General features: G+C 34.3%; 1 protein-coding gene across 1 annotated transcript; it reads right to left on the bottom strand.

The window, feature by feature from the left end:
* Positions 1 to 283: 283 nt before the first annotated feature.
* On the bottom strand, positions 284 to 11655 carry LOC127848031 (protocadherin Fat 1-like). Its single transcript, XM_052380317.1, has 10 exons — positions 11494 to 11655; positions 9797 to 9859; positions 9368 to 9629; positions 9035 to 9174; positions 8678 to 8746; positions 7930 to 8094; positions 5572 to 5700; positions 4539 to 4685; positions 2550 to 2696; positions 284 to 2418 (listed from the first exon to the last, which is right to left on the bottom strand). Exons 2-9 carry the CDS (start codon positions 9843 to 9845, stop codon positions 2620 to 2622), a joined length of 1038 nt encoding a protein of 345 aa, XP_052236277.1. The 5' UTR covers positions 9846 to 9859; positions 11494 to 11655; the 3' UTR covers positions 284 to 2418; positions 2550 to 2619.
* Between the last annotated feature and the right edge of the window lie 1787 nt (positions 11656 to 13442).

Here is a 13442-nt window from a genome sequence, read left to right as displayed (position 1 = left end):
ATTAGAACTTTAGAAGCCTGGATAATCAGTGGTAGTGCGTTATATTGAAACAAAATCTCGGGTGTGAAGATCGGTAATGTAGGTGTGTATATTCAACTGCTTTCTTGTTATCTTCAAAATTATTCTGGACATTTCAAAGAATCAGCATATTATGAAATATCACAAATACAACCATCTGTAACAAAAGTTTTGAAGTACAAAACAAACATATATTTTTAATTTGTGAATTTATACAGTTCTTATAAACATGAATTGCATTTTCTGCTGGTGATATTTTGTCAATTATTAATTAAATATATATTTCAATGCAATTGTAATTGTTAACTTGCACATATTTCTGTATTTTTACAGCTGCACTGGGTATTTTTTACAATGAAGCAGCTTTAGTGTCCAAAGAGATAACTAGGACACAAACACGTACCTTTCAATAACTTTTATTTATAAAACAAAAACTCCAAACACAGTATAAGAAAAGAAATGAAGTTATTATCCGTGTGTCTTTTTGTAAAAGAAATTAGCACATCGCATTTATAAATAAATTAATATAATTTGCAAACACTAATTCTGATTTATATTCTAGTACAAGTGTAAACGTAAATGCTTTGTGTATACACACAGGGTATGAAACAAATACAAACGCATGCATGTATATGGGATTTAGCAATAGTAGATTGCATTGTATCGCACTTAAAGCATACATACCGTTAAGAAATGTGTAGTTTTTTTCTAAATATCTGTTGATCTGTTAAACAACTTTATTTACCAATAAGCTTGCAAGCATTGTAGAAAATGGTTGACAATGAGATATATGTAGAGTATACATGCATTTCCATTTTAGCCGCGTAATGCTAAAATGTGCAATTTACAATATGCGACTTTCGTAACTCCAGACCAACCCGTGCGTTCAAAGTCTGGAAAGACGCTTCACTACCTGACTGATTAAGTTACTCAAGGTATTATGGTCTAATTAGTTGAAAATTTGATTTATTTTCAAAGTATAGGGTTGTAGAGCCATTTCTTGAGGCTATGTACTAAGGCACATAGTCGTATCACGCGGGGTATTTTAATTACATCTTATATAGGCAGATTATTTTTCAGTCCCGAATCAAATTAGTGTTAACTTATTAATCTGTTATATGTACATTATGCTATTAATAAAATCACTTAGTATGAGGTATTGGGCAACATTTACCAGTTAAGCAAGCAAACGAATTGCAGACAAACACAACAGGGCGTACATTTTACACACACAACACGAACCCGAGCATGCTTTGCAAACACTTGTCAAAAGATCTCCACACCATACATATACAGTTGAAAGTTTATAAAAGCATAGATAATTACAGAAGGCACAAACAACACGTCACTCAACTGTTATATTCAGACAAATATGAAGTTAAATAAAGGGGACAACATTGTCATTTCAAGAATGTATTAGCGTACACATGTGGTTTGCTGTAATTACAGAATAAAAAATTTGAATCTATTCATCAACCTCTTAATTTTGTTTATGACAACAATCATTAAACGGCATACTTATGTAAACACACACACAACGTGGCACGTTAATCAAATTACCCTTGCTAATGAGATGGATATATTTCTATTTTCATGATGAATACAAAAATACGTATAAGTCGACAACTTTTATCTAACTTGCTTGATTTGGTAGTAAATTAACGGTACCCATGTTACGTAGGAATATAGCATGAAGCATTTAGTGATAAAAGCCCAGCCTTTCATTATTGGATTTGTTGCTGCGCGGAACCATATTTCAATCGTGCCCGGAATACTCAAACATGCAGACGCACACACGAATGCTCAAGCAGCAAGTCTAGTTAGATTGCTGCATAAACGAGTATTTGCACTGTTTTGAAAACAATAGTTGTTTACACAAGATGTATTTCACCACCCCTCTCCCCTACTTGAAGCAGAGTATTCAATTTGATTTGGCCGTATTTAATTATTTAACATATTAAGGTTCAACTTTAGTCAAAACCTACCCTTCATCCATATGTATACGATTCGAAGAATCATCCAGTTATTGTGTGGATAACATAGTCATGCCACTGTGACTTTGTCATTTGAAATTTCGACATTAATCATCTATATAGACGTCTAACCTTTCACTAAAGTAATCTTTGAACTATATAACATGATCAAGTTCTGAGCTTTTCGCAACATTTCGAATATTTTAAGTGCTATCCGCGCTGTGCTTTTGTATATGTTCATGCTAAACAATGCATTAGTAAAATTTGAATTCACAATTATCTTTGCAAATAAACCATAATAAACACAGACAATTTAAAGCAAACTAACATGGCATGCCTTTGAGTTAAGACATCACAACTGCAACCATCATTACTAGGGCGACGACGTAGACCGCCATTCAATTCTTAGAACTACCATTATGTTTTCCTGAAACCAGAAAGCAACGTAATATTAAGTATTCTTAATTCTGCACAGAAATAATTATTTTCTATCACTCTACACCATTGCAACTCTGTTAACTGACGAATGATGTGTAGCACTACGTGCGTATTTTATACCGTGTGGTGTTGTGAGCGAGACGGTGTTTGCTGTGATCATAGAACACGTATTTCCCGTAAAATCAGAGCTTCATCGGCAATCAAACGAAGTTCCAGCAACCGAACATGTTCCCCCGTTTTGACATGGTTTAGAACTGCAAGGATCACCTGAAAATGCAGTTGATTTAAAACTGATGGTAAAGCTTTAATGCTTATTAAAACTATTAGGACGTTGCAATTAGGAACTTCTTTTTCACTTTTGTATTTATTTTCTAAATAATATATAATTATAACCTCTCACCATCTCAACCCGTCACAAAAAGTCTAACTAAGTAAATGCTTCCGTGTTAGTTAAATTGGTGATATTGGTGTGGGTTACTGGAGTCAAAACGTAAGCTTAAAAAATCAAATGTATTAATTAATAAAGTTGATATCGACATTGCCATATCGTTCGCCGTGAGGACGTTATTCGCGCTCTGAACTAATTATTGTTCACAACAGGCATTTTCAGAACAGTCATACATCGCATATCTTCAACAGTTTTACACGGAGGAGGAGTAACAGTTAATGTGTTCATATTGTTTGGGAAACACACATCTGTTATTTTAAACCGGTTATCTGTTCTGCTTATTGTATAAATGTATTATGTTGAATGTTTAGTTTCTTATAACTATACATTATGGCTTTACTAGGTTATGGTGTCGACAGCCCAAAGACATAAATGGTATAAGTGTAATGAAGATATTGACCATCTTGCGAATCTATTAATATACGTTTATATCGTATTATTTAATGATACATTATACGAAGTAATACCCCCAATTACGAACTTTCCATTGTATAGTTGCATGTTTATCATAGGCAGAGTAACGCGTTACCTAAACGTGAAACATATTTGACGATTTTGCATACGGCAAAAATATAGACGATGACTGGTGGGTGGGTGATTGCGTGATGGTAAAAGAAGTTTTTTAATTAAAATATATTTACATGGTTTGTTTACATACATAATAGTTAATATTGCGAACTCAAAAATATTTACGAGCATCTATTCAAACGTAATATAGATTTTTTTCGAGAATTTGATCATATCAATATAATTATGTTTCAATTATTAATTGATTCGCAAACTGTCATAACATACATGTACAAGACGATACCTCGTCTTTGACACTGCTTTATTTACAATTTTGTTTAATACCGCTACCATAGTTCGAGGTCTACGTAATATTCAGCCATTGTTGTATTTATCTTTGACCCTTTTCACCTAACGTTATGAAGGCGTATAAAGCAATATCATATTTAAACACATTAAGCTCGTTTACGCGAGTTATGTTTTGTATTTGTCCATTTTGACCCCTGGTCTAGTTTATGCTATTGATGAAGTCCTGTGTAGTGCTTATACTTTTTTTATTGTGTTTTCTCGTGTATTGATATATTTTGTATCCTACACATGTGGTACGGTTTGTTACACATGCTGCCGGACACATTTTACATTTTCTCCTTGGGGGCATCGTTTGAGTCTGACAAAAAGATCGCGCGGTTATTTTACGTATTAATTCCATAACTGTCCCTTAACCAGGTAAATTCCTTTGTGTCATTGAAGCTTTTCTTTTTTAAAGACTAAAGTTTTTTTGTGATGTACTAAATGACATAATCTTTAAATGTTGTAGGTGGGTGGGCATATATCAAAGTAATGTATGTCACTTGAGTGGCAAAATGACATTGGTCTATTTTTTTTAATGTATTATTTTCAGGGAAACGCTAGATTGTACAAGAACTTCGATCTGATGTACCATGTGTTCCAGTGTGGCTTTAAAAATAAATGATTCAGGTCCATAATAAGTAAACATATTTATTGGCACACCTTCTTTAAGTTACATCGGTTATACCTTCGCAACAAATAAAACTCGGTGATGCGTTGTTTTTATAATCAAAATTCAAATAAATAACGTATACTTTTAAGCAAGCAGGTGAACATTTAAATGTGAACATTGAGAAGATACTTACCTTGAGATTTGGTTGATGAGATTGTTGTTGGGTCGGTGATACTACAGTTGGGCACTTGGATACCCGAAGCACATATACACTTAAACGATTTCCCAATAACAACACACGTGCCGCCGTTTGCGCACGGGTTAGAGATACATGGGTTCACTGAAACAATTCAAATCAAAATTCAAATAGAAAACGATTTATGTTCCGCGTACATAGAAACACGTACTCGTATCGTTAAATGCATCGCATGTATATAAATGTATTCGCATTGTTAGGAATTATAACCGAGTGTACAAAAATTATGTTTATATTCAGACTTTTATTAGCATATTTATAACAGTTGTGATACGATCCACATGCTATTTAACACGTCAAATAATGTAATAGAAAACATAACATAATAACAAAATCCATAAAAAAGCGAACGACGTTTCAATCATTCGACTCGATCGGCAACAAAAGCTTTTCTTATTTGTTTTACCATGCTCGACAATTACGTTTACATGATTTTTATCATTATTCATGACATATAGATATAATTACATATACCCTCGAGGAAATTACCAGGGTTCATATGTTTTCGAATATCAAAATGTGTGTTATATATTGTAAGCACAATACACGACACATAGTGGTATTTGGCAGTATACAATTATTAAGAAGGGTAAATATGGACATACGCGACATACTACATCCTTTTCACAAACATAAATAAATGTCAATAGTGCTTGGTATAGCATTTGTTATTAAAAACAAAGATTAAAATTAAATGCGTAGGAGAACGACGTACATGTATTGGCCGATCAGCTTGATTAAACATACTTTTGGATAAATGGGTTTAAACAATGGACAAGCAATGACTTATTTTGTTGACGGCGAGAAGTGTTATAAGTAGGCTTTACCTAACATAATATTCTTTGGAGTTCTACCCTGGCAATTATGAATATGGAATATAGTCAGTATTTAAAACGTGGACAGGCACACATTGAAGTCAGCGATATTTACGTAGTATGTAGTATGTATTCTCACACATACATGTACTTACAAATTAAGTCGACTGTACTCTTGTTACAGGTATCTCCGAGCCAACCAACAGCACACGTAAACGTATAGTTTGTATGGTTTCTGCAGCATGTTCCTTTATTAGCACACGGTGTTGGAACACATGGGTCATCTTCAGCAAAAAAAAACAATACGATTAGCGAAACATCAAAGCTTTCAAACGAAAAAACAACAAAACACAAATAGAATTATGTTTTAATTTTTTTAACTAACCATAATAAATACATGCCAAATCCGTTTGATGTAATTGTTTGAAATTATTGTACTTTTCATTTTTAGGGATGTAACTACGCTTAAGCACATGTCAGTCAAGAACAATTGATAGGTCCTTACTGGTTTTTACATATACAGCAGTGCACAATTGATCTCTATATATTTTATTAGTAGAGACGTTCGGGTTAACCTCCTGTAGTCTTGTATTTAAGGCAAGTAACACAGTGCTCATACAATACAGAACAATCAATAAAAACACGGACATTTAAATATATAGCAGGTAACAACTGGTGTCAACACATTGAAACGGTTACGTTAAGCGGGTCATACTTGTTCAATCGATATGAGTGTGGTAATTTATGTACACCGTTTGAGCATCAGTTTTGGCATTCTTATATTTACACAACCGTTTTATAAATCCATGGTTTAAACGTTTGTGATAAAATCATTTAACATAAGTATGTAAAGTGAAGTAAATAACGATTTTAGTTTCTTTAATCAATCGCCGTTTTCACTCTCAGGGATATAAAATCAACACTCACGTAGTCGGGTAATGCAATATAATCATAATTAATATTGAATATTTTGGTATTGAAATGATTTTGTAAATCCCAATTCACGCAATACATGCACTAAACTATTAATAAACATGTTAGAGCGTTATAGTACGGTGGCATAAAGGGGAAACAGGCAATATTTTATTTAACAGTCTCTATGACGTGCGCACGTCATAGCTATGACGTGCGCACGTCATAGAGTGGCATAAAGGGGGCATAGGCAATATTTTATTTAACAGTCTCTATTACGTGCGCACGTCATAGCTATGACGTGTGCACGCCATAGAGTGGCATTAAGGGGCATATGCGATATTTTATTTAAGAGTCTCTATGACGTGCGCACGTCATAACTATGGCATGCGCACGTAATAACTATCGCGTGCGCACGTCATAGCTATGACGTGCGCACGTCATAACTGAATTTCCAAGTTGTTCAAACCCTTTTCAAACAAATCACATAGTATTTCCATTTTTTGATAATCAATGGCTGATCTGATGTGTATTATCATTGGTCAGCTATGACGTGCGCACGTCATAGCTATGACGTGCGCACGCGATATATATGACATGCGCACGCGAAACCTATGACGTGCGCACACGATATCTATGGCTTGCGCACGAGATAGCAATGACGTGCAATTGCCATAGTTATGACGTGCGCACGTCATAGAAATAGTTAAATAAAATATTTCCTATGTCCCCTTTTTGCCGCCGTATTAGAGCGAATACCTGTTTTAAAAATATGTTTCAATAAATAAAACTAAATACTTTCCGATCTGTAGATTACTAAAGTCAAGTTCTAACTGAATACGTGCACAAACGTAATTTTTGAAAATGAAAAGCCGTGTTTACCCATTTTTAAGAACACACATTACAAAATTACATTCCTGCTTTTATACACGTTATATGTAATGAACAATATTGTACAGCCTAATTGCAAGTTCACAACTAATTCCACTCCATTTGGATCAAGCTTCATAATACTTTGATTATGTTTTGTTTGTGTTAGTTTTTGACTTACAAAGTCTTAATAAATTAAGAGCACCCAGACTGTGTTCAATCCTTTGTAGATAATGCTATAAGCGTTGTAAGAATAACCACTATCACTTACGCTTATCAGAACAGAACAGAACATAATAGTATTTACTTAAACTTAGGAAGCTCATAGTCGCATAAATAACAGCATGCGTTGAAATACACACAACATTTTTGAGATGACAAACGTAATTTAGCAATAATCTTGCAATGTTTTAATTTTTTATTTTTAACAATTTCAAGATAAGATGATCTTCCAAATATTGGTTTTAGTTCCTTACATAAGATCATTGAACTACACGACGTCATACTGACATTCCAGATTCAAGTTTATTATTGTAAAAAGAAATTCTTTTCTATTGATTTGAAAATCTTAAACATCACATATGCATTAATATCTTATTGCAAATATTATTTTTAAATGCATGAACTAAATAGTAATTAAATAATTATTTTAATAAAAGTGTATTAGTGATTCGTAGTCTTTGTTATTCTTAAATACGGTCCATTACTTTAAATAATATCAAAACACATACCTAAAACGTGTATAGTCACAAAAGTAGTGTTCACATTTCTACTGTCATTTGCCTGAACAGAGAGGTTATATGATGGTATGGTGACCGGGTTAAGGTTCCCAGGTGTGGTTACTGTTAAATTTCCTGTGTTTGGGTCAATAAAATAAGTGTTGTCGTCGTCTCCCGCTACAAAACATCAATAGTCATAGATTTTGTGGCATCATCCAGAATAAACAATTCGTAAACATCAATGATCTCTGGCATTAACAATCAGGCATAATGAAACATGTAAATACGCATGGCATAAAACGTGAATGGAGGTGCAGTCACAAACCAATAAAATTTGCATTCATTCAATGCAAATAGTATATGTAAATACTGTAAAAAACAATTCTATGAGGACTAGAACGGATTTAATATTATCTATATCAATTGATGTGGAAACCCGCAATACATCTTTATGCAAAAACACATGTTTCCAAATATGTCTTTATATCTGTATAGACTTATTTTACGTCCGAACAAGTAAGTATACAAAGTTTAGTAAATTAGTACAAGCATTACATTTTAAAATAAGCACAAAAGGTAAAAGGTCACTAGCTGACTTTTGGATTCGATTAGATGTTGATATTTCGCAAATGTTTCGAGTTTGCATACAAAAACCTGCACCAAAACTTGTATTAGTTTACAATTCAAATACGTGAAAGGATTGAAGTACACTCTTTCATGTACGAGTATAAACGAACTAAGATAAAGCGTGTTTTATTACCTGTAATGGAATATGTGATTTTCGGAGAGGCATCGGCGTCTGAAGCTTGTATTGTTAATAAAACGAATTCTGAAAGGAAGTATATTTATATCAAGAATATTAGGTTATGCAAAATACATTGTTTAAAATACTGGCGTAAATAATACGGCACATGTTAATTTTGTGAATATGATTCGATAATTACAAAAGTATAAATTAACATTCGGTGTATATGCCGTCACAACAATCGAGCTATGACTTTAATGAAACAGAACTATGCAATAGTTAAACTCTGTCAAAAACAAGCACGATCTGTTCAGAACTAAGTATTTGGATGAAACAAGCAAAACAACTACAAATATTATTGTAATAACACACCCGGGATCACTGAATCATAAATAATCCGTGCGTAGGAATCGTTTAAAAACTGGGGAAAGTTGTCGTTCTCGTCTTCTATGATCAAAGTCAACGGGATGCTCAGAACGGTGTTTCTAGGGTCTGCACTGCCGTCTGTACCGCTGTGAATTTTTGTAATAAGATATTGTGATTGTGATTGCGAATGAAATGAACATTACATGGGCAATATTTTTGAATATTTAATTTACAATAATACATGTTTACGTTATACGATAGATGCTTGATATACATTAAGCAATATAGTTTATTAATATTAATCACTATCGTGTAAAGTTAAAACGAATATTAACTTACATGAAAACAAACGTAAAATTTTGGGTTTTTTCTCGGTCGATAGTAACAGAAGCCGGCGTAATCAGATTCCACTTTATATCCGCAAAAGTCATTTGAAATGGGGGAAATGGAGGAGTCTGACTGTGGATGGCTACGTTGAAGCCTGTAGTATCTGCTAGAGTTACTGAATCTACACTTGTTGATACAGGCATGTTCTCGGCACATGGTGGTGTAGTTTGGTCCCCTCCAGACGGATGCGTAAATATTGGGATGTTGCATTCCACTGAAAAAATATATTGTACATTCACACTTTTAAGACAATCCTCATTAGATGTCAAAATTGTACGTTAGAGCCAAATGCAAATATGTGTACATGCACTCAAAAATTAGCGTGGTCAGTTTCTTCATATATCTTAAAGAATTAAAACAATACAAAAACTATCCTCTTACCTTGCGACGCAAACAGAACCCATGAACAAACAATGATGATGATGTTCATTAGGACAGGCTTATCTGTAATGTCAATATGACTTTATTTGACAAGTTTTAGCATCAGTCAAAACATCGCACATCATATTATCCGTTTTCTCAGTAGATCTACATGTAGTTGCAGAAACGGTAATTGTCCAGTAATGTAATTGTGTGGATCTTACTTGTATTAATTGCATGGCTAGCTACTACAACCTAAACGTGTTGAAACGTAATACATGAATTAACATGGGTCAACATCTACGACGACAAGTTCAAATGAAAAACATGTTTGTATAACAGACTTCGAATGTCAGAAAGTTTTACATAATTAAATTGAAACAAATTGTCGGAATATCTAATAGCATATATAACAGCGGTACGAATAATAGATCTAAAGAAAAAAATAGATCAAAGCAAAAAAAAATTGACCGAAAAAACAATATGTGTACCATAGTCCGATGGGACGACAATACATACACAGGTTCGATGGGACGACAATACATTCACAGGTCCGTAAGGACGACAATACATATATAGTTCCGATGGGACGACAAAACATACACATGTCCGATTGGACGACAATACATACACAGGTCAGATTTGATGACATTACATACACAGGTCCGATGGGACGACAAAACATACACAGGTCCGATATGACGACAATACATACACAGGTCCGATGGGACGACAATGCATACATACGTCTGATGGGACGACAATACATACACAGGTCCGATTGGACGATAATGCATATACAGGTCTGATGGGACGACAATACATACACAGGTCCGATGGGACGACAATACATGCACAGGTCCGATGATGTGTTCCTTGAGATCGTATTCTGCTAATTACACAATATTCTAATCAATAAGAAACATTCAGTTACTTTTGAGATCGTAAAATATTGAAGTCCAATAATTAAAAATACGGCGGTTGGCCACAAACTTACGGGCCTGCCCTGCGATCCACAATGAAAAAAAAGAATCCGATGTATATGCTAGCCGAATTTGCCGATTAAAAAATCTGATTCTCTTTTTATAGTTAAACGTTTGTCTATGTGTATCAGGACATCAATAAAGAACCTTTGTAAAAGTTTATTGGGTCATTTTAGATTTTTTATTTGAAGTCAATCCTATACGTTCTTACCTTGATCCGTAAAATGCATAACATGGAAATAATATTTATGTGTATGGGAGTATGTCTTCAATAGTTCTGAATATGGTTGCATTACATAGCTTTTTTACAACTAAATTATTAAAATATAGATTTTTATACCTACAATTTGTGTGCAATATAAGACAACAACTTCCAATGCGAAGCAAAAACCGAGTTCATTTTTCAAGGTGTATTTTCTGTTTCAGTATTTGACTAAAAAAAATAAACAAAAGCGGATGTAATGAAAGGAAATACATTGTTTTTAATCGTAACATAAAATACCAGACCAATACCACTGCAACATCAAAATATTTGCCGAGTGCACAATAATGAACTTATTGTGTTGTCTCAATTACATTACACTTTTATCAAAACATGGTTAATATTAAAAGTAAAAACAATGGCACTGTAACGAGCATCCACTATCCGTACTTCGAGAAAAGTAACTGAACGAAACGAATGTCGTCATTTTCGACTTAGCAACACACATAAGTTAAAGATGAAACAGTACTTACTGAGGTAAACTCGTTGATTCCAAATACATGGCTGCTTTGTTTCATTAACTGTCGTGTATCTTAAAGCATTCGTTGTTAAATTATTTGCCTAAATGAACATTCATTAAAGTTAATCAAAACAAAAGTGGTACCTGCAGTCGCAATAATACAGCGCTACAGATGTTTCAGTAACTGTTATATTGCAATGTGTGTTACCTTATCTTTTCGGGATTAAGTATTGATCCAAAGTGTCAATATTCACTGCAGGTACGTTGGTTACCACGTTATTTTTTGCAAATTGGCAATATAACATGATTATATATAGACTAGTTTAACGAGTTCTCAAACATATAGGAAAATGCATCGTACGTCATTTGGTTTAACAGTACTGAATTGTTAAGCAAATATCGAATATTACGAATTACAAAGGTATAGAAACTAACGGAAAAAAAAGATAATCAATTGCGACGAACGGCTCTCGTCTTACGTTAGGATGCGCTAGGTCTCGCACAAACAAATGTTCTTTTCTATAGCGATTAAAATTGCAAAGATACGAACGAAAGTTGAATGATACGCATGTTTACAAAGCTGCGATGAGCCTTTCGCATGGAAGCCAGCGACATGAAATTACACACGTGCGAAGTAACGTAGATTTCATATCTGCGCCTAAAACATGTTAACCGAGTCAAGAGTAGCGAAAGAGTGCAAAGAGCCCTCAAACAAAGAAGGCTTCGGTTGTGCTGACGGCAAAAAACAGTGCAACTGATAATAGGCGCGTAATATGACGAACCAAAATGTCATTCAGAGCAAAACGACTTTCTCAGACGCATATATGTAGGAGTTATTGTCAAACACTTTTCAACGCAAAGCAATGTTAACTGCATACATTTCCCTTATTTATATAAAAGTTTTGCATACGCAAGGTTGAAAATCTTACGTTTAGATGTGTATAGCATAATTAGTGTAATTTGCTACCGGTTAAGACAGATGTCGTGTCACCAAGATAGTTACAAGCTCCAGGTCAAGCTCTTCTATGACATCATTCTCTCTTTGAATCGCACACTTCGAGCTAAAGATTAAACTTAGCGATTCCGCGAATTTCTGACTATCTACCTCCTGCAGGCACCTCCGGTATGCAAGGTTCTGGTAAACATAAGTTTCGACCTGTAGTCCATTTTCAAGGACACTTGGTATACTCTTGGGGAATCATTGAATTGTGCAAAGATAGTTACCTCATCTTTAAAACGTTGTGGAGAATGCAGCTTCTCTTGAAAATCTTTGGCTAATTGTTTCAACTCTACAGGTCTGACTAAAAGTTGTCTTTTAAGCATGAACGCGTCAGGGGTTATGGATGTGAATACGTGGTACCGTAAGGCTAGATCTCAAGTATCCCTATACATGGTGTGTTGCTTACAGGGGCGATGCATGTATTCATCATACATTACATTTTGCATGCAAATACAATTCTTGTAAGCTCAAGTAAATCCTGTTCTTAACTTAAGCAATAGAGGATTTACAATTCGCGGCGTCTCTTGTAATGTAACCATGGTAGAGTCCCCATGCGACGTGCGCTGGGTGCTTCTCGCCATCTTAAGCGGCCGTCGACAAGCTGATGGATGTTAGAGTAGGGCTTAAACGCTTCTTCTTGCGCCAAAGTTACCATATAATGCAGCATAAGACGTTTTGTATCTTGCATTTGACGTTGGGATAGTATACAACTATTAATTACTCTGCTTTTTTCGACAAATCTCTCAAAAGCTGAAGATGTTCAAACCCAATGCTTATTAATATATGCCTGATTGAGCGCAAATTCGAATATCCGTATTACGCTTCGTAATAGTTCGTATACAAGCGTATTTGTTCAATAATTAACATACACGTTGCAATAAGTTTGTAATCACCGTGAACTCTAGATCCAACTTGTTGCGATACCGAAAGATTCGCAAATAATACCGTCGATTGACATCTAA

The sequence above is a fragment of the Dreissena polymorpha genome, chromosome 10 (genome assembly GCF_020536995.1).
Source record: "Dreissena polymorpha isolate Duluth1 chromosome 10, UMN_Dpol_1.0, whole genome shotgun sequence".
Classification (NCBI taxonomy): domain Eukaryota; kingdom Metazoa; phylum Mollusca; class Bivalvia; order Myida; family Dreissenidae; genus Dreissena; species Dreissena polymorpha.
This window is presented reverse-complemented; position numbering and strand designations above follow the sequence as displayed.

Bases quoted from the DNA above. Each gene is read 5' to 3' on its own strand.
- LOC127848031 (XM_052380317.1), bottom strand. From the start codon at position 9,845: ATGAACATCATCATCATTGTTTGTTCATGGGTTCTGTTTGCGTCGCAA. The intron at 4,686-5,571 runs GTAAGTACATGT...GAATTGTTTCAG, and splicing joins GAGTACAGTCGACTTAATTT to TGAACCCATGTATCTCTAAC. The intron at 2,697-4,538 runs GTAAGTATCTTC...CTGCATTTTCAG, and splicing joins CTCATCAACCAAATCTCAAG to GTGATCCTTGCAGTTCTAAA.